Below are 19,345 nucleotides of genomic sequence, written 5' to 3'. Positions count from 1 at the left end.
GTGGCACTGCGTCCTGCAGCGAGAGGTGGGGGCAATGCCGTGCCACAGCGTAGGGAAAGACGCTGGGCCTTCGAGGAGCCCGCGTGGCTTCAGTTTTTTAGGGAGATCTCCAGGGACTACAAGTCCCAGTGTGCAGTACTGTGCCCGGGGTTGTATAACCTGAGCTGGGGGCAGCAGGGGGCCAGCGGCATGGCCTGGGAGTGTTGCTTTTCCTCTTCCCAGGGCCCAGGCCGGTGTGATGGTGCCTGCTGACTGCAGGAGGAGTGCGGGCGGCCGCAGGACCCGAGGGCCACCTGCACCCTTTGGCCGCACGGGAAGCTTTGGGACCCGCAGCCACATGCCCCTGGCTGCCGCAGGGCGGGCGGGGGTGTTGGGGCCGGGCTGCGGGCAGCAAAACGCGGCTGCTGCTCCCTCACCGCTGCCAGGGGAAGTCACGCTTCCTCTTCTGTGTTTAACTTTTCCCTTTCACACAAACAGAAAGCTCCCGGGGCAGCGGGGCTGGGGGGTGGCAGCCGCGCTGGGTGCCCGGCGAAGCGGGGTGCTCCTGGCGGGGCCGGGTCCAGCCACCCGGGGCCGGGTCCTGCCACCCGGGGCGCTGCCGGGGGCACGGGGGGGACCCGGCCGGGGCCCCCCAGCCGCTGCCCGTCCCGGTGCCCCGCGGGGCCGCCGCCACGTGGCGCCCGGGGCCGGGCCGTGCCGGGCGAGCCCCGCTCCCCGCCGGGCGGGGCGGGCCCTGCGCCGAGCGGGACCCCCCCTGCCCCGGGGCGGAGCCGGCGCGTCCCTCCCGGCCCGTCCCGGCCCGTCCCGTCCCGTCCCCCGGCCCCGGCCCCGGCCCCGCGGCGGGCGCTGCCCATGGGGAGCTGGGCCCGGCGGCCCGGCAGCAGGAGGCAGCGGGGAGGCTCCCCCGGCGGCCCCGCCGCCCGCCGCTAGCCCGCAGGGGCATGCCCGGCCCCGCCATGCCCGCCTGGGGGATCCTGCCCGTCACGCTGCCCGCATTCACCATCACCGGCATGTGGATCGTGTGAGTAGCGCCGGGGGGCTCCGCGCACCGACCCCTGCCCGGCCGGCTGCCCGAGGGCGGCCCCGGCGGCACAAGGAGCCCCCGGTGCTGGGGGAGGCAGCGCAGCCCCTGCCCGGGGGCAGTGGGCACAGAGGGGATGGGATGGGATGGGATGGGATGGGATGGGATGGGATGGGATGGGATGGGATGGGATGGGATGGGATGGGATGGGATGGGATGGGATGGGGTGCGGTGAGGGCAGCCCCCGGGCCGTGCCCCCATCCCGCAGGCACCGCGTAACGCCCGCTGTCATCTCCCCCAGGTACGCCATGGCGCTCTCCAACAACCACATCTGCCCCGTGCACAACTGGTAAGGTGCTGGGGGCGGGCAGGGCGGCGGGACCCCCCGTAAGCACCCCGCTGGCAGCGGGTACCGCTCCGTGCCTAACCCCTTGTCCTTCATCCGCGGGTGGTTTGGGGGAGCAAAGCCTCGTAGGGGCGAGCTGCCGGCGGGATTGGGCCCCGCGTCTGCGGAGCCTTGGGGATGGCAGAGCCGAGCAGAGCTGAGCAGAGCTGAGCAGAGCTACATCCACCCCCCCCAGCAGCTCGTGTGCGGTCACCACCGCTCCGGTGAGCTCACGCACGGCACCCAGGGAGAAGGGGGCCATTGAGTAAACGCTAAGCACGGAAAAAATCCAAAAATAAGTGGTCAGGGAATTACAGAGGGCCAAGTGTCTCCGTGGAAAAGGCTGGGACTCGCTTGCTGGAGACTTGAACCCTGGGCCCTGGCAGTGCCAGCAGGGCTGTGCGGCGGCACCCGGCTGTGCCCTGGGCTGGGAGGGAAGAGCTGTCCGCGCTCTCAGGAATTTCTTCTGCATGACTCTTGGCTTCTTGCGTCTCATAAAAAATCTGCCCAGAAAATCCATGTTAGCTCAATTCTTGCTGGAGTGTTTGAAGGAGGGTAAAAAAAAAAAAAAAAAAAAAAAAAAAACAAGAAAAAACAACCCGCTGCCATTTCCTGTCTGATGGATTATTCTGTCCTGGGAAGAATGTGTTTGTCGGCGTTGTCTCTGTGGCATAAACAGACGTTAATGATGAATAATGCTTCCAAACTTTGGGCTGCTTGCTTTAAAAAAAAATAGAAAAATCCCAAACCAAACAACACCACAAGAGCAGCCCTTGAGGAGGCCGTGGGGCTCCACGCCTTGCTCGGGTTTCGCGGTTGGAAAACAAAGCCACCAGTAAACGAGGAGACTGAAAAAACAGCAGAGACCAGCCCAGCCCTTCCCGAAAAGTCCTGCTTAACCGTGCGATTGCTGAGCCGCTTCACTGGAGGCAGCCGACGGCTCGGCTCCACCAGGTGCCTTTGGCTCTGTGGCTGCCGGGTGGGGGTACCCTGGGCCGTGCCAGCCAGGGGTGCGCGGGTGATGCTGCAGTGACAGGTGATGGGCTCTTGCAGGACACCCAAAAACCCTTCTGTGATCGGGTGCTGGGAGAGCCAGGGCAGCTTCCCTGGGTGTCACGGCTCTGACCATCCTGTCACCTTCCTCACACCATGTCCTCAGCCTCACCCCTGCTGTGCCCCACCGCCAGGGGTTGGGGACAACAGCACCGCTCCCTCACGATGGTCCCGCAGGCTGGTGCTGTGTGGTGGTGCCCCAGGGGTGGTGATGCTGCTGCTGAGGCCACCCAGGTGCCTCGGGCCACTTGGGAGGGCTCAGGGACACCGGCCAGCAGCCAGACCGCTGGGGATTTCCTCCCTTCCTTCCCGTGTGTGCTCCGGGCAGCCCTGCCACCCTTGGGGCAGCACAGCCCCCTTTCCAACACAGGGGTGTCGCTGTGTGGCCTGGCCCCCCCTGTTCCCAAAAAGAGGAGCCATCCCTCCCTGTGGCAGCAGCCTGGTGGTGGCATGGAGGGGACGAGGGGCACATGACGAGGCCCTGGGGCCAGCCTGGGTGGGTGCTGCGGGGTGCCCGTGCCCCTGGGACCCGTTTCCCACCCAGGTGCCACGTTCCCTGCAAGCCTGGAGCTGCCGGTGGCTGCGTGCCCGGCTCCACCCGCGCTGCCAGCCCGGGGCTGTGTGCGCCAGGGCTGGGAGCTGCGTGTTCCTGCTCCCGCCCCGGGGCTCCCCGTGGGCACCCAGGGCGTGATGTCCCCCCCGGGGACGGTGCTGCCCGGCTGCAGGCCCCCCCAGCCCGTCCCTTTGCTCCCCGCAGGAATTACAACCAGTCGTGCGGTGTGGATGGCCCTGGCTCCTGCTGCACGCTGGATCACATCCCCCTCGTGAGGTGAGGAGCTGGTGGGTGGGCTGGGGGCCGGGCCGAACCCAGCCCCTCTCCTCCCCGGGGGCACGGAGCGGCGGAGGGCAGCCCCGGGGAGGGATGGGGACGAGCAGCGGGTGCTCGGGGTGTCCAGGAGCAGGCCCTGGGGAGGGTCCCGCACCCTGGTGCCCCCCGCTGAGGGCTGCCCCTGCCGTGCCTTGTCCCCACAGCAAGTGTGGCACCCTGCCTCCCGAGAGCTGCTTCTTCAGCCTCATCTGCAGCCTGGGCTCCTTCATGGGTAAGTGTGTGGCGCTGAGGGAGCGGGACGGGGCGCTCGGCCTAGTGCCGCGCAGGGAGCGGGGCCCTGGGGTGCTGCAGGCACAGCGGTGGGCAGGGGTGGGCCTGGGGCTGGGGGGTCTCCATCCAGCCGTGTGTGATGGGCGCTGTGTCTCCGTCCCGCAGTCATCCTGGTGGGGCTGCTGAGGTACGCCCACGTCCTGGAGCGCGTGGGGCCGTCGCTGCTCAACACGCTGGGGCTGGCCACTGGCTGGCTCTGCGCCGCCGGCCTCACCATGGTCGGCAACTTCCAGGTGAGGCTTCTCCCGGGGCAGGGGCTGGTTTCGGCAGCAGGGTAACATGGGGCTGACACGGAGGTTGGAGGAGCTCAGGCGGTGGCAGGATTTGGGGTCATTGTGTCGTTTCGTGCACGCCTCCACCCCGCCAGGCACCGTGCTTCCCCTGCATGTTTTATTTGCACACTCATCGTTTCGGGCCCGGATGAAGCAGCCGGTTTGGGTTTAGCACTTATCTCAGAAAGCAAACATTGCAGCACCTGCCTGCTGCTTTCCGCAGCGCTGGGCAGGGCCGGGGTGGTGCTGGCTGCCCCCTTGGTGGCCCTGCGGAGCCGCGAGCTGACGGCCTGTGCCCGCAGGTGGACCACGCCAAGGTGCTGCACTACATCGGAGCGGGGGTGGCCTTCCCCACCAGCATGCTGTTCGTCTTCCTGCAGTCCGTCCTCACCTACCGCATGGCCAAAACCCGCGGGCATTACTGGACGGGACACCTGCGTAGCATCCTCACCGCCGTGGCCTTCATCACCCTCGTCTTCAGTATCCTTTTCCCGGCCCTGCCAGCTGTGGGGAGGGCACTGGGGCGGGCAGGTTACAGTGGCCCTGGCCTGGCTGCCACCACCCTCAGGTGTTGGGGTGGGCTGTGGGAGCAGGTTGGCCCTTCATAGCCTCAGCTGCGCACCTTGCAAAGCAGAAGGGACAACTTTTTTTTTTTTTTAAAGGGTATTTTGGGCCCTGGGCAATGCAAAGTCCATCTGAGTTACCTATAGCCTATGACACACAACCTGCAGTCCTCCTTGGGGTGGCTGGGGGCCGGCCGTGCTTTCCTTGACCGGGATGTGCTCAGGCGGTGTGTTCTTCATCCAGGAGAGCTTCGTGCTGCAGCACGTGGCCGCGCTGTGCGAGTGGATGTTCATCATCGACGTCCTGGTCTTCTACGGCACCTTCACCTTCGAGTTCGGGGCCATCTCCACGGACACCTTCCTGGTGCTGCTGAAAGCCAGCCGGGCCCCCAAAAGTTACAAAGGCGAGAGCAGCCTGCCCGGCACGGCCTGCATCCACGGCGCGGAGGGGCTGGCCATGGTGTGACCCGACGGGAGGCCGGCTGACAGTGGGGACCAGCGAGTGGGGCCCTGCCAGCTGCTCCCCACCCCGAATGTCTCCCAGACCCCGCGTGCCTCGGGGTGCACGTGCGTGTGCATGCACACGCGGTGCTTGGTACGTGCCCCCCTGATCCAGGAGCTGCAGCCGGGCTCCTCCAGCCCCGGGGAACAGGGGCTGCCCCCCAAGGGCTGCTGGGGCCGGGGTTGTCCCCTCTGCGTCCTTGGCTGTCGGAGACAATCATGCGGGGGGAGCACCCCGCTGGTGTGAGCCCATCCTGGAGGCTGGTGGGAGCGGGGAGGGCGGTGAATGAGTGCGTGCGAGTGTACATAGAGCTACGTATATATACGGATAGATGTATATACACACACAGAGCTGTTCCCTTGTCCCTCGCGAGGGGCATCGCTGCTGTGCGCGGGTTGTGCCCCCCGAGCTGCCCACCCGTGCGAACCCGGTGGGTGCATGAGGAGCGTGCTGGCTGTTACACATAACAGGTGTTCAAAACGCGCAGAAAATCCCAGCCACGCCGTGAGGGGACTGCACAGCCACGGAGCGCGCTGCGGGGCCGCCCCCGGTGCCCCCCGGAGCCCCCCGGAGCCCCCCGGTGCGCGGGGCCGGGCGGGGCGCGGCGAGGGCCGGGAAGCCCCGGGGGGCGGGGCCGGGCCGGGACTTTCCCGGGCAGCGGCGGGAGCGGCGCCGAGCGGGGCTGGGGCCGGAGCCGAGCGGCGGGGGTAGGGGTAAGAAAGGGGCACGGGGAGGGGGAGGAGGGCCTGCGGGACCCCCGGGGGGCAGGCGGGGTTAGGGGTAGGGTTGGTCAGGGTCAGGGTCAGGGTCAGGGTCAGGGTTTGGTTAGGGTTAGGGGGAGCAGGGGGAGGTTGGAGGTGGCGGGGAGGGTGAGCGCGATGCTGGGGAGAGGGCGGCCGGGGCTGGTTTTCCTCTACCCGTGCCCCTGTGGCCCCGATCCCCGACTGCAGTGCCAGGAGGGTGCCGGTGCGTGGGGCAGCCCCATGGCTCTGCCCCACGGCCGGAGCGGCAGCGGTGCCATGGGCGGCGTGGGAGCACGGGGACAGGGGCAGCGAGGGCCCCGCCGGCACCCAGAGGGGGTTTTGGAGGATGTGCAGGCGCCCGAGTGGAGCAGATGGTTCATAACACAACAAAGCAGCTGATTTATGGGCCCCTGGAGGAGAAACACAGAAGATCAGTGGGTGGCTGGGGTTTGCCAGAACGAACTTGATAGCAGCGATGGGAGGAAAGGCACAGAGATACGTGCACAGAGATACGAGTGGTTTGGTGCGCCAGGGTGGGCTGCTGGAAGGCTGGGAGGGCTGCGGGGAGAGGGGATTCGTCCCTGCCACTGGTATGGGTCAGGGGATGGATTTCCAGGACAGGTCTCTGAACCAGGTCCCTGCAAGAAAGACCCCGCAGCCTTGTCAGCCACACAGTTGCTAACAAGTAGCTGTGGTGGAGCAGGGCCCAGGAACTGAGCAGAAAGCAGGCTTGGGAATTTAAGGCTGTAATTTGCAGGCATTAGGAGGCTCCTGGGGAAACAAAATGCACAGGGAATAGTGTTAGAGAGGAGCAGCCGGGTGGGTGGCTGGGGCATGATCCTGCTGCCTCGTGTGTTTCTGGAGGGCCCTTTCCCGTGGCTGCTAAACAGTCCTGGTGCAGCCAGCCAGACGGATGTTTCCCTGGTGCCTGCAGGGCACCAGCTCTGCGAGTCAGCTGGCTGTCACGGGAGAAAAGAAAACAGCACCGGCATCGCTGGGTCACGTTCGGGGAGCTGCAGGCATGAAGCAGGGCTGTAACCCGCTGTGCTTGCCAGCAGCTGGCCCTTCGTGGGGGCAGCCTGGCACCAGGAGCCAGCTCGGCAGCGGGCTGCACCATCCGACCGGCAAGGGGCCGGTGCTGCTCAGGGCAGCGATGCCTGCAAAATCCATCCCGAGTCATAGGAACGTGGAGATGTGGGGGAATCAGCCCAGCAAGGGGAGCCTGCAGCGTGTGGGTGATGGTGGATGTGAGCCCAGGGTCCAGAGGTGTGCCAGGGGGAACAGGAGGGGGAAATGGGTTATCCTGTGGGATGTGCAGGGGGTAGAAACGCAGTGTGCTGTGCCCCCAGGTGAAAAGCAGCCTCTCCCTGCTTGTCCTGGGGGCCTGAAGGCACCCTGCCAAGCTCAGGAGGCAGCACTTATCTCAGAGCAGCGCTGCGTTGCCGCGGGCTCTTCCAGGAACAAGGAAACAGCGGTGCCCCTCCAGCTCTGCTCGGCGAGCAAGGTGTGCTTCCTCCGGCACGGCAGCCTGCAGGCACAGGGCACAGGGACAGACAGCTCCTGAGCGAGACCCAGCGCAGGCTGGGGACAGGCAGGCATGACCCCGTGACGTTCCTGAGTCACGCTGTTTGCTGCAACAAGTGGAAGTGTGCAGGGCAGAGATGAGCGAGCTGCAAAACCCCCTCGAGGGATGGGGCTGAGGGCGCGGGAGAAAGGAGAGCTGCTGTGTGCAGGAGCCACGGTGTGTTCATCTCGAGGGTTTGCCTTGGGGTTACCCCGAAGGGGCTTGGTGTTTAGGGTTAGAGGGGCTCCTCCTGGCACACTGGTGAAGGACATTTGTCCCCTCTTTCACCTCTCTGTGACATCTGCATCAACAGATCTGGAAGTGGGCTGAGGGTGCCCGGGTGGGATCTGGGCAGCAGGCAGCGCGTGGTGCTTCCCGCTGGCCTGCACCGGGTCACGTCTGTGCTCCCAGGCCTTGGGAACAGCCTGGGGAAGGTTTCCCCTTGCTTTGCAATGAGGTCCTGGCTTCCTCAGCCCCTGCACCCTGGGCCGAGCTGCTGCCTTGGCCCCATGCCATGGGCAGGAGCTGCTGGAGCTCAGCTGCACTCTTGCAGCCATGGGGAAAACCTCAGGCCCAGGGCCTCAGGGCAGCCCCTTTGGAGGGCTCGAGCGGCTGGAAAATCTCCTTGAAAAAGCTCTTTTCAGCTTCTGAAGAATATGAGTCACTCACGAGCTGAACAATCCCCTTCCTTCCCCTCTTCTCCCACACACCCAAAATCCCCTGAGCGGGACCTGCGGCAACCACTGCTTCAGAAATTCATGGTACGAGGGCACAGCGGAGTAAGATACGTTTTTTTTTTTTTTTTTTTCTTTCTTTTTTTTTTTCTTTTAATTTTCCACTGCTCAGTGAGGAAAAGGAATGCGGAGAAAGAGAGCGTGCCCCGCTCCACTCTGATCCTGCCCCTTCGCTAGAAGCCTCCGGTGCTTTCCCGCTGCCGGGCAGACCCCGACCCCGGCGGCCCCGTGCCTGGCAGTCCCCATGGCCATGCTGGGGCTGGACGGGCTGCTGAGGCCTGCCTCTTCCTCCGCGGTGAGTGGGGGGCTGGGGGGCTGCGGGTGCTGCTGTAGGGGAGATGCTCCCTCGGGGGGCTGCGGGGCGGCCGGAGGGGAAAGCGGGGATGGGGACGAGGCCGGCGGACACCCTGCAACCTCGACGGGCGGGTGCGGGGGCTGTGATGTGAGCGGGGACAGGGTGCGGAGCAGCGGCAGAGCTCACCCCGCTGCCTGCCCGTGGCCCCCTGGGCCGGGGGGACCCCTCGGGGCAGCGCTTTGGGGCCAGCTCCCGCCTGGGGCTGGGGACTCGCGGGGCGCCCCGTCGGGACGGGCCGGGGCCGGGGCCGGGGCCGGGGCAGGGCCGGCACTAACAGCGCGGCCGCCTCGGCAGGGCACGGAGCGGCCCCGGGCTCCCGGGACGGCCGTCGGGGGCCGGGAGCCGGTGCCGGGCCGAGCCGCTCCGAGCCGTGCCGGTGCCGCTGGGCGGGGCGGTGACGCGCGGGGCCGTCATTTCCCGGCCCGGCGGGGTTTCTGGGGACTTTCCGGAGCGGCGGCGCCTTCCTGCGCCCGGCCCCGCTCCGCGCCCGCTCTGCCCGCAGCCCGGCCCCGCGCCGCCATGGACGAGCACTTCCAGCCCGTGAGTGAGCGCTGCCCGGGGACGGGGTGCTGTCCCGCTGTCTGTCCGCCCCGCTGTCTGTTTGTCCGTCCCGGGGTCACAGCGGGACGCGGGGGGGGGGTTGGGGATAGGGGTTGTGCGCCCGCACGCCCCGCTCGGTGGGGAGGGTGCCGGGGTCTGTGTCCCCCCCGCGGGCTGCAGCCCCCTGGGCTCACGCTCCCCTCCCCTCGCCCAGTGCCTGGATGGGATCGACTACGACGACTTCAATTTCGGCACCCACATGATGGAGCAGAAGGAGCCCCTGATGCAGACGGGTAAGGGACGTGTCCCCCCGGGGTCCCCGGCCATGCAGCGGGGTTTCCCAGCAGGCTGACTCACGCCGGGTGCTTCCCAGCAGCGCCGTGCACCCCATGTCCCCAATGTGGGCTGGCCGGGAATCCCTGCCCCGCGCTGGGATGGGGCTGGTCAGCCTGGCCCTGCCGCCAGGGAGCTGAGCTGGGGCTGTGCTGGGGGTCCCCGAGTGCCAGGGCATCCTGATGGCTGCTCCCAGCCAGGGGCTGGGGGCCCTGGGGACCCCCGTGGGACAGACAGGGGTCACCTCGCTGCCAGCACCGTCCCCGTACCTCCAGCATCGGCACTGGGAGCGCACACGTGCTGGTTGCCCCGTGCTTCTCACCCGTGCCTCTCCTCTCTGTCCTCCAGTAGAAGGCCCCTACCTCATCATCATCGAGCAGCCGAAGCAGGTAAGGACGCGACCCGGGCAGGGGCAGGCAGAGCGCCAGGGGCACACCCCAGCGCCGTCGGTCTGACCCCCTCCGTGCTTCCACAGCGGGGCTTCCGATTTCGGTATGGCTGTGAGGGGCCGTCACACGGCGGGCTGCCGGGAGCGTCCAGCGAGAAGGGGCGCAAGACGTACCCCACCGTCAAGGTGAGTGCTGGGGGGAGCGGGGCTCTGGGGTGCACGCAGGGACTGGGAGGGGTGCCTGGAAGGGAGGACGTTAACGGGTATTGAGAAGCCCCAGCACTGGTGCTTGTAGCGTGCTTCATCTCCCTTCTCCCCACAGATCTGCAACTACATAGGGATGGCCCGGATCGAGGTGGACCTGGTGACACACAGCGACCCTCCCCGCGTGCACGCCCACAGCCTGGTGGGCAAGCAGTGCAACGAGGCTGGCAACTGCGTGGCCATCGTGGGACCCAAGGACATGACTGCTCAGTACGTGCGGAGGGGACCTGGTGGGCTGGGGCGGCCTCCTGCTCCGTAGCCCTGTCGGGGGGCTCCTGCCCAGCTGGTGGCAGAGGCTGGAGCAGGCAGGCTCGTGGCTGGCCCAGCTGCTCTGTGCCCCAGCGCTGCTGTAGCCTGAGCAGCCTGGTTTGGGGAAGAAAGGGTGTTTTCCTCAGATCTCCTGCCGGAGTGGGACAGGAGGGGCAGGAGCTGTGTGCGCTCTGTTGCTGCACACAAAGTCCCTTGTAGGTCCCATAAATCCAACCCCTGCTGCTGGCTCAGCCTGGTCCCATGTGCATCCCTCTGCCCTCCAGCCCTCTCAGCTCCCCACTCTGGGCTGGTCACCTGCAGAGCCCTCTGCTCTGGGCTCCTCTCCTCCCCGCGGTGACGGCTCCTCTTTGCCCTGCACGCATTGAGCTGCTGCTGCCCCGCTGCCCTGTGCTGAGCTCTGCCAGCCCTCGGTGAGCCGCGTGCCCCAGGGCCGGCTGTGCGATGACAGCGGGCTCGTCTCCGCCAGGTTCAGCAACCTGGGAGTGCTGCACGTCACCAAGAAGAACATGATGGAGATCATGAAGGAGAAGCTGAAGCAGCAGAAGATCCGCAACAAGAATAGCCTGCTGACAGGTGGGGGCAGCCTGGGGCTGCGTGGGGCTGCGTGGAGCGGGGACCTGCTGTGTGGTGGCAGCTGCGGGGCTGGGCTGGGCACGGGGTCTGACGGCATCTCCCCCCGGCCCGGCAGAAGCCGAGCTGCGAGAGATCGAGCTGGAGGCGAAGGAGCTGAAGAAGGTGATGGACCTCAGCATCGTGCGGTTGCGCTTCACCGCCTACCTTCGTGACAGCAGCGGGAACTTCACGCTGGCCCTGCAGCCCGTCATCTCGGACCCCATCCACGACAGCAGTGAGTGCAGGGCCAGCTCCTGCTGGCGGGGCGTGGGAGGGGTGGGCTGCGTGGGTGCCGTGTTGGGCTGATGGATGCGGCTCTGCCGTCCATCCCTGGGTGGCTTGGCTCTCATTGTAGCACAGTGACAAGGGGTGAACGGCTCCGTTTTGGCCAGCCCGGCCCCTGGGACCCCCAGTGCAGCGGGCAGGGGACAGGGCAGGATGGGTGGGGAGGTCGTGGTTGCTCTGACACCACGGGGGCTGCCAACGCCTCTTTGCTCTGCAGAGTCCCCTGGAGCTTCCAACCTGAAGATCTCGCGGATGGATAAGACGGCCGGCTCGGTGCGGGGCGGGGATGAGGTCTACTTGCTGTGCGACAAGGTCCAGAAAGGTAAAGGCGTCCCCTCCAGCTGCGACACCCTGCAGGGGCTGAGGCGGAATCGGTCCCAGCCCCAGGGCCCCGAGGTGGCCAGGCTGCGTGGCCGTGTACCCGGAGCGCCGCCAGGCAGTGAGACAGGCGGTGCCAGGCCCCTTTCCCCCCCCAGATGACATTGAGGTGCGCTTCTACGAGGATGACGAGAACGGCTGGCAGGCCTTCGGGGACTTCTCCCCCACGGACGTGCACAAGCAGGTGCGGGGAGATGGAGGGGCTCCGGTCGTGCCCCCGGGCGGGTGGGTGCCCCATGAGGTAGCCCCGTCACTGGCTCCAGGCAGGAGCGGGGCCAACGTCCCTCTTTGCTGCCCGCAGTACGCCATCGTCTTCCGCACGCCCCCCTACCACAAGCCCAAGATCGACCGTCCCGTCACCGTCTTCCTGCAGCTGAAGCGGAAGCGAGGGGGGGACGTGAGCGACTCGAAGCAGTTCACCTACTACCCCGTGGTGGAAGGTGAGCGCCGAGGGGTGGGTGCTCTCAGCACCGGGCCGGGTGTTCTCCCCCCGGCCCTGAACCTCCCTGGTCTCTCCCTGCAGATAAGGAGGAGGTGGAGAGGAAGCGCAAGAAAGTCCTGCCCCAGTTTCCCCAGCACTTTGGTGGGGGCTCGCACATGGGGGGAGCTGGCGGCGGCGCCGGGGGCTTTGGATCAGGAGGAGGTGAGTCAGGAATCCCTGCTCCCCGCTCCACCAGCCTAACCCTAACCCTAACCCTAACCCTAACCCTAACCCTGACCCTGACCCTGACCCTGACCTGCCCCCCTGCCCCGCAGGTGGGAACCTCAGCTTCCCCTACTCGCCCGGGCTGACATACAACAGCATCTACTCGACCGGCCCGCACCCCGTGGGGGGGTACCAGGGTGGCGTGCAGATGAAGGCCCCCAGCGTGGACGGGGACGAGGGCGACAGGCAGGTGCCTACGGAGAGCATATACTGCAAGGAGCTGCAGAAGCACGGTAGGAGCAGAGAAGGGGCTGGGAGACCTGCCCAGGGGCAGAGGCCATGCCTGGAGAGGCGGCTGGCGGGGGTGCCCGGTGCTGATGTCCCACTTCATGCTGCAGCCCAGGTCTGCCACCTCTGGATGCTGGCCCTGGCGCGCCGCAACGCTCACGCCCTGCTCGACTACTCGGTCACGGCAGACCCCCGCATGCTGCTGGCTGTCCAGAGGCACCTGGCCGCCTCGCAGGATGAGAACGGGGACACGTGAGTGTGCGGGGCGAGGGGCACACGGGTGGGACAGCACGAACCGTGCTGGCTGTCAGAGCCCGGCCCCGGGGGTGGCATTACAGGGCTGGGGGCAGCAGCTGGTGGGGAGGCCCTGGGGACACGGAGCTGGGACAAAGGCTGTCCTCTCTCCCCGCAGGCCTTTGCACCTTGCTATTATCCATGAGCAGACGGCTGTGATCAAGCAGCTGATCGACGTGGTCGTGAGCATCCCCAGCCCTCAGATCATCAACATCACCAACAACCTGCAGCAGGTACGGGGCTTTTTGCGGAGGAGGGCTGAGGGGAGGGCCTCCCCTATCCAGGGCTGGTGCCTCCATCCAGGTGCTGGGGGCTGCTGCCCGCTGCCCGGGCTGTGTGTGAGGGGTGCCGGGATGGGACCAGCCCTGGTGACGGCTGCCCCTGTCCACAGACGCCGCTGCACTTGGCCGTCATCACCAAGCAGCCCCAGGTGGTGCAGCTCCTGCTGCAAGCCCGTGCAGACCCCACCTTGCTGGACCGCTACGGCAATTCCCTGCTGCACCTGGCGCTCCACACGGGCGACGAAGAGATGGTGAGGACGCTGCTGGCCCACCTGGGTGCGGCTGCCCCCTACCTGCTGCGCCTGCCCAACTTCTACGGTGAGCGGGACTGGGGGACGAAGGGCCCGGGTGGGGACGGGGCCCGGCGTGGCTGGCGGGGTGCTGAGCCTCTCCCCCTGCCCCAGGCCTCCTGCCCGTGCATCTGGCCGTGAAGGCGAAGAGCCCGGCCTGCCTGGACCTGCTGGTCAGGAAGGGGGCAGACGTGAATGCCACGGAGATGCAGTGTGGGAGGACCCCGCTGCACCTGGCCGTGGAGATGGAGAACCTCAACATGGCCACACACCTGGTGAAGAAGGTAGGGGGCCGCCTCCTCACTGCAGGGCTGGGGAAGCAGGGCCGGGGGGCCCATCCTCACGGCCTCGTGCCTTTCTCCATAGCTGGGAGCAGACGTCAACAGCCGGACCTTCGCTGGGAACACCCCCCTGCACCTGGCGGCCGGCCTGGGCTCCCCCACGCTCACCAAGCTGCTCCTCAAAGCAGGTACGGTGCTAACCCTCCCCTCCTGCCCACGGGCGGTGGGAGCAGCCCCTGCCCTGTTCGGGGGGACTCAGCCACCCCTCGCCCACAGGGGCCGATGTGCTGAACGAGAACGATGAGCCCATCAGCCCCTCCTCGTCGGAGGCGAGCAGCGACACGGATGCTGACCCCGAGGAGCAGGAGGTGGGCATGGAGCTGGGGGAGCCGTCCCCGGCCACGTCGCCTGCCCCCAGCCCCCAGCCCGACCCTGAGCAGGAGCAGGAGGAGACAGGGCCCCGACCGCGCCGTTGCCACACGCCGCTGGACCTGACCCGCAGCCAGAAGGTGCACGGGGGGCACAGCGTGGGGTGGGGGCATTTCTATGGGGTACACAGCGTGGGGTGGGGGCCGCCCCTCCACGTCCCAGGGAGCTGGGAGGTGTTGTTTGGTGTTCAGGGTGATGCTCATGTCCCTGTGTCTGTCCTGCAGGTGCGGGACATCCTGCTGCAAGCCTCCCAGCCGGGCCCCGAGGCGGAGCTGCCCGCTGCCCCCCGTGCAGGTGAGCAGCCCCTCTGCCCTGCAGGGCAGGACCAGGGCTGGCCGTGGGGACGGGCAGCGCGTGACGGAGCTGTGTGTCCCCACAGGGAACGTCCTGTCCCTGGACAACGACGCGCTGCAGGGCTTGGAGCAGCTGCTGAACCAGGACAGCAGCGGGTCCGACTGGATGGAGCTGGCCAAGCGGCTGGGGCTCTGCAGCCTGGTGGAGACCTACAAGGACACCCCCTCGCCCAGCGTCAGCCTGCTGCGCAGCTACGAGGTCAGTGCCTGGCCGGGGTGCCCCGTCCTCCTCCCAGCCCCACCGCGTCCCTCCCCGCTCACTGTTTTCTCCCCGCAGCTGGCCGGGGGCAGCCTGGGGGGGCTGCTGGAGGCGCTGGACTCCATGGGGCTGCGCAAGGCCGTCAGGATGCTGCGCAAAACCGAGGCGCAGGAGAAGCTGCAGAGCACAGGTACGGGGGGTGCAGGGATGGGGGGAGGGCCCCGCTGCCCCCCCAGCCTCTCCCCCCTGACCGCCCCGGCCTTGCCTTGCAGAGATCAAGGAGGATAGCGCCTACGGCAGCGAGTCGGTGGAGGAGGAGCAGGTGCCTGCCCTGGCCCTGAAGCCAGGGCCGGTGCCAGCCGGCGAGCTGCCCCACAGCCAGCAGCAGCAGGTGCACTGAGGGGCCGGGGGGGCCGTGCTGCCCCCCGCCCTGCCCACCCCATCCAACGCAAGTGCCTTCTGGACTGGGAGCCCAAGCCGCAGCCCCGGCTGCCTGGACGCTCGGGGGCGGGATGCAGCCTGCCCCGGCCCCTCTCTGCTCTTATTTAACAGTCCCTCCCTGGCCTGGTGAATAAAGGGACGCGGTTTCCATTAGCCTCAGCCAGCTGTGTCTCTGCCGCCAGGCGGCGAGGCAGGGCCCTGCCCGTGGCCCCGGGGCGGGCAGCCTGGCTGCGGGCCCCTCAGCAGCCCCTGGAGCCTCGGCTGCCCCCAGCGTCACCCCTGGGGGAAAAACCACAGCACACGCAAGAACTGAAGAGCAAGTTTTACTTCAGTAACCGACAGAAGAAGCTGTACAAAGGTTTTTTTCCCCCTCCCCGAGCCGCCTGGGGCAGGGGTGGATTTTTCTTTTTTTTCTTTTCTTTTCTTTTTTTTTTTTTATTTTTTTTTTTGCAATAGACTCAAAAGAGCAGAATAAAAAGTTTGACACATTCGCAAAGTCAGTGCTGAAAACAGCCGGGTCCCGTGCGGCCAGGAACAGCGTGTGTTTGCAGCCCCTACCCTCAGCCCTTCTGCTGGCCCTGGCTCTGGACCCCTCCGCTTGCACCCTCAGCACTCCTGCAGCCACGCCTGAGCACCAGCACCCGCTGCTGACCCGCACCCTCCAGCCCTGCTCACCCTGCTGCCAGCCTGGGGAAGGACAGACCCCGCGGCTGAAGGATGGGCTGCAGCCACTGCTCCTCCTCTAGCTCACAGTTCTCCCCGCTCGTCGGACCAGCACTCAGTGCTGCAGCCTCCAAGGCCCCCGCGATGCTTTGGAGCAGTGGCAGTGGAAGGAAAGCCCCTGTCCCTGATCCCACTGGCACAGTGCATCCCTCACACCGCAGCCACGGGGTATGCCCAGACTGGGGCTGTGCCCATGTTTGCCAAGCACGCAGCCGGCGGTGCCTGCAGGGCTGGCTCTCTCCAGGAAGGCTGCTGGTGCAGGACGGGTGAGGATGGGCTGGCGGGGCACAGGCTGGGTGGCTCGCAGCAGCACGCACAGGAGTGACGCTGGGCTTGCTGCCCAGGGAGGCTCTGTGTCCCCCCCAAGGCCATGTAAAAACCTCTCTCCCCCTGCCAAGAGTGCACTGTCTACAGGAAATGGCTGGGTTTGTTTGTGTTTGTTTTTTTTTTTTTAAACAGTTCCAAAAAGCATCAAAATTAGCCCCCAAAAAACTCCCTGTTGGTCAGCTCGATCTGGTACTAAAAAGTGCAAAACTGTATCACAAAAACCGTTCAAAAGTTGTAAGAAAGCAGGAGGCGTGGGAACAGCTGGGGCAGCAGGGAGGGAGCCCTGGCTTCCCCCAGCCCCCAGCCCTCAGTGATGGGGCCGGGGCCAGGGCCAGGGCTGGCACATGGGGCGCGTGGATGGCTCCTCTCTGCCCAGTCCCAGCTTTCCCACACGGCACAGCGGAGCTGGAGGAAAGCAGCCGCTGGCTGCGCTGCGTTGGGTTCTCACAGCACGGAATGTAGCCCAGTCGGCAGGTTCCAGTCCCGTCCCCTCCGTGAGGCAGGGGGGCTGGAGGGGAGTCTGCAGCCAAGCGCAGAACAAGGAGGGGCAGGAATCAGTCTGATGGGGCAGCTCCCGCCGGCAGCGCCTGGGGCCGGTCCTGCCCCGCACCGCTCCCCAGCCACGGGGCCAGCGGGCTGGTGCTGGCGGCTGGGGAAGGCTGTCCCCACCCCAGCGCGTGCCCCAAGAGGATGGACTCATGCAGGGTCCCGGCGGGCACGTGGCGCCCACCCCAGTGCCAGGGGGCGGGATGGGAGCTGCAGCGCAGGCGGCTGGTGCCCCTGGCTTACGATTTCTGGGGGTGGCCGGGGGGCTGGCGGCTGGCGCGCTCCGAGACGTTGCGCTTCACCTTGGTGCCCGTGCTGGAGGGCTCGGCGTTGAGCGAGGGGCTGGAGCGGGATTTTTTCAGGCCGTCATCCTCACCGCCTGCTGCGTCGAAGAGCGTGGACTCGAAGGCCGCCAGGTCCTCGGAGCCCGCCTTCAGCTTGGCCCGCAGCAGCATGGCGTAGGTGCCGTAGCGGGATTTCTGGGGGCAAAGAGAGCAGCGCGGGTAGCAGGGCAGTGCCCTTCCAGCCGGCATCCTCCTCACGGCCCCTCCACCCCATCCTGCAGGTGTAATGCCCTCTTTCTTCCCTGGTGCTTCCCACCAGGGGCCTGCAGCGAGCTGAAAGCCCTGCGGCACGCCCCATCCAGCCCCCGGCCCTGGGAGCCCCTCACCCGTGGTGGGGAGCTGAGGGGCGCAGAGCGTGGCAGCAGTACCAGGAGAAGCCAAGGCAGTTCAGATTCATGGGCAGGAGAGGGCCCCAGCAGCTGGTGATGGCCAAGGGCCTGTGGTGATGGCACAGGTGCTGTGGGTTCTCCCAGCTCACCTCAAACTCCAGGTACTCCTCCTTCTGCTTCAGCTCCTCGTACTCCTTGCCCTTCACCTTCTTCTCCGGCAGTGAGGAGCGGTGCTCCAGCAGCTCCGCTGACATGGCCTTGAACTTGGTCTCATGGCTCTTCACCTGCTCGTCCTGGGGACAGGTGACACGGCATCAGCACCCCGTTCCCCTCACCCCTTGGCTGCAGCCAGCTGGGGCCAGGGCTGGTGTGGTTTTTCCAAGTCCAGCCCGGGTTTCAGGTGCTGCCCCTGGCTTTCCAAACATGGCAGCCCAAAGCACAAGCCCTTTGGGGAAATCTCCTCCTGCAGCCAGCCCACCGTGAGGCAGTCTTACAGCAGAATTTAATCCCCTCTAAAACTAGGCTGTTTTTTTTTTAATCCTTTCTGCTCTATGAATAACTGCAGCGGCACAAGCGAGAGCCAGCTAATCCCCCTGCCCGCTGTCCTGTCAAGGTCCTGGCCCCTCTCAGGGCAGGCAGACCGTGCTCGTCTCCACAGCCCAAGGCCTCGTCCCCACGCCGAGGGACCCACCTGGGACAGCCGGGTGCAGGAGCTGGGCAGCAGCGGGCGGCTGAACTTCTTCTGGGAGCCGATGGCGGCGGGGAAGGGGGGCGCGGAGAACATGGCAGCCACCACGTTGATGCGCGTGATCCACGAGTGCATCTGCTCGGGGTTCCTGGGGAGGAAGGCCAGCACAGGCGAGCTTGGCTCTGCTCGTCCTGCCAGAGGCCAAAGGGACCTGCCCCAGAGACGAGCCTGGTGGTCCCTGATGGTCCCTGGCTCTACCCCACTCCCTTCTAAATGGGCCAGGACATGGCCCTCAGCCCCATCCCACCCACTGCAGGTGAGCTCCCGCTGCCCTGTGCAGGTGCTGGGGCACTCACTGTGCTTGGAAGAGGAAGACCCTCCAGTCGGCTGTCCTGAGGTAGAAGACATTGGGTCTCTTGCTGTAGTCAGACGCCCGTGTGGCGAGCGAGTGGTGGATGCTAATGGCATTCTTCAGCTCCTCTTCGGCCAGCGCCTTCCCCGGCTTGTACTCCTCCTGCAGGTCACAGGGCCCTTCAGAGCCAGCCAGAGGCTGCAGCCCCCTCAACCCAGAGGCAGTGAGGCTCAGAGGTCGGCCTCCACCAGGCTGCTGCAGGGCTCTGCCTCCAGCTTGTGCCACACCACTCAGGTACCTGGGCTTGGGGACAGGAGCACCGTGGCTTCCCCCCTTTCCCGGCAGCTGGGCAGCGTGTCAGCGCCTCACTGCCCCCAGCCCCAGGTGACCCCGTACACGGGCGGTCCCTCCGCTCCCTACCTTCTGCAGGTAGAGGATCATCCCCTTCAGGATGGCATGGAAGGGCTTCCAGCCGCGCTTCCCTCGGGGCGCTGTGGGAGAAGAGAGCAGCCCAGGCCTCAGTCCTGGCGCTGGGCAGGGCACTGCCAGCTCCCCCTGCCCCCAGCTCCCCCTGCCCCCAGCTCCCCCTGCCACGCCGCACGTCAGCCCACCCTGGGGACGGGCAGCACGCCAGCACCATCCCCGCACACCTGAGCCCGTGCCAGGCACGTGGCTGGCAGATGGAGCTGCTGGGGGGCACAGAGGGCTGCTGCTGCCCCCCGGGGCTGGCACCTCGCTGCCTGCACAGCCAGGGGTGGGGGCAACGTGGTGCTGCCCACCAGGTAACGCTGGCCTGGGAGGGCGGCAGCGCCTGATCGGATCAAGGTGGCATTAGAAGGCCGGGGCTTAGGGAGGATTTTGCAGTGGGAACGGGGAACGTGCCTGGCAGCACAGAACCTGTGGCACGAACCTTCTGCAGCACCACGGGACACCCTTCCCTGTCTCTCGGCATCCCACAGCAGGGCTTTGTCCTGCAGGGAGCCCAACACATCCCCCTGCCCGCCTACCTCTGTGGGAAGGGGGAAGCCTTCAGCCCCCAAGCCTGCAGGGTGAATTACACCCCTCACAGCCTGCTCCATGTGGCGCTGGGGCTGATGCTGGAGGCTGGTTTGA

The 19,345-nt window shown here is 66.7% G+C and overlaps 3 protein-coding genes across 6 annotated transcripts in view; 2 read left to right on the top strand and 1 right to left on the bottom strand.

Annotated features, from left to right (window-relative positions):
* Positions 1-715: 715 nt before the first annotated feature.
* On the top strand, positions 716-5,293 carry TMEM150A (transmembrane protein 150A). Its single transcript, XM_082764250.1, has 7 exons — positions 716-1,021; positions 1,323-1,370; positions 3,217-3,288; positions 3,492-3,559; positions 3,724-3,851; positions 4,193-4,370; positions 4,678-5,293. The coding sequence occupies exons 1-7, from the start codon at positions 942-944 to the stop codon at positions 4,917-4,919; spliced, it is 816 nt and encodes a 271-aa protein (XP_082620376.1). The 5' UTR covers positions 716-941; the 3' UTR covers positions 4,920-5,293.
* Positions 5,294-5,613: 320 nt separating this feature from the next.
* Positions 5,614-15,423, top strand: NFKB2 (nuclear factor kappa B subunit 2). 4 transcript variants are annotated; one of them, XM_082764231.1, is made up of 23 exons: positions 5,614-5,668; positions 8,109-8,291; positions 9,106-9,184; positions 9,576-9,613; positions 9,700-9,798; positions 9,935-10,086; positions 10,613-10,719; positions 10,835-10,993; positions 11,261-11,365; positions 11,520-11,605; positions 11,723-11,861; positions 11,945-12,064; positions 12,178-12,360; positions 12,466-12,607; positions 12,768-12,882; positions 13,041-13,248; positions 13,335-13,504; positions 13,587-13,689; positions 13,778-14,010; positions 14,155-14,224; positions 14,310-14,482; positions 14,561-14,672; positions 14,755-15,423. In XM_082764231.1, exons 2-23 carry the CDS (start codon positions 8,241-8,243, stop codon positions 14,880-14,882), a joined length of 2,772 nt encoding a protein of 923 aa, XP_082620357.1. In that variant the 5' UTR covers positions 5,614-5,668; positions 8,109-8,240; the 3' UTR covers positions 14,883-15,423. The 4 variants fall into 4 exon arrangements, with proteins under 4 accessions (XP_082620357.1, XP_082620356.1, XP_082620359.1 ...); XM_082764230.1 differs by having other exon boundaries at positions 9,573-9,613; XM_082764233.1 differs by lacking the exons at positions 5,614-5,668; positions 8,109-8,291 and adding an exon at positions 8,811-8,891 and having other exon boundaries at positions 9,573-9,613.
* A 136-nt stretch (positions 15,424-15,559) lies between these two features.
* The window catches only part of PSD (pleckstrin and Sec7 domain containing), a gene marked incomplete at its 5' end in the record, with an annotated part of 28,636 nt that continues 24,850 nt past the window's right edge, over positions 15,560-19,345 (bottom strand). Inside the window, 5 exons of the mRNA XM_082764229.1 lie at positions 15,560-16,998; positions 17,342-17,485; positions 17,884-18,028; positions 18,237-18,394; positions 18,653-18,723. Coding sequence (XP_082620355.1) covers positions 16,759-16,998; positions 17,342-17,485; positions 17,884-18,028; positions 18,237-18,394; positions 18,653-18,723 — 758 coding nt within the window. The 3' untranslated portion in view covers positions 15,560-16,758. The remainder of the gene's footprint in view (positions 16,999-17,341; positions 17,486-17,883; positions 18,029-18,236; positions 18,395-18,652; positions 18,724-19,345) is intronic.

Source organism: Aythya marila (assembly GCF_965140915.1).
Source record: "Aythya marila genome assembly, chromosome: 7".
NCBI lineage: Eukaryota > Metazoa > Chordata > Aves > Anseriformes > Anatidae > Aythya > Aythya marila.
This window is presented reverse-complemented; position numbering and strand designations above follow the sequence as displayed.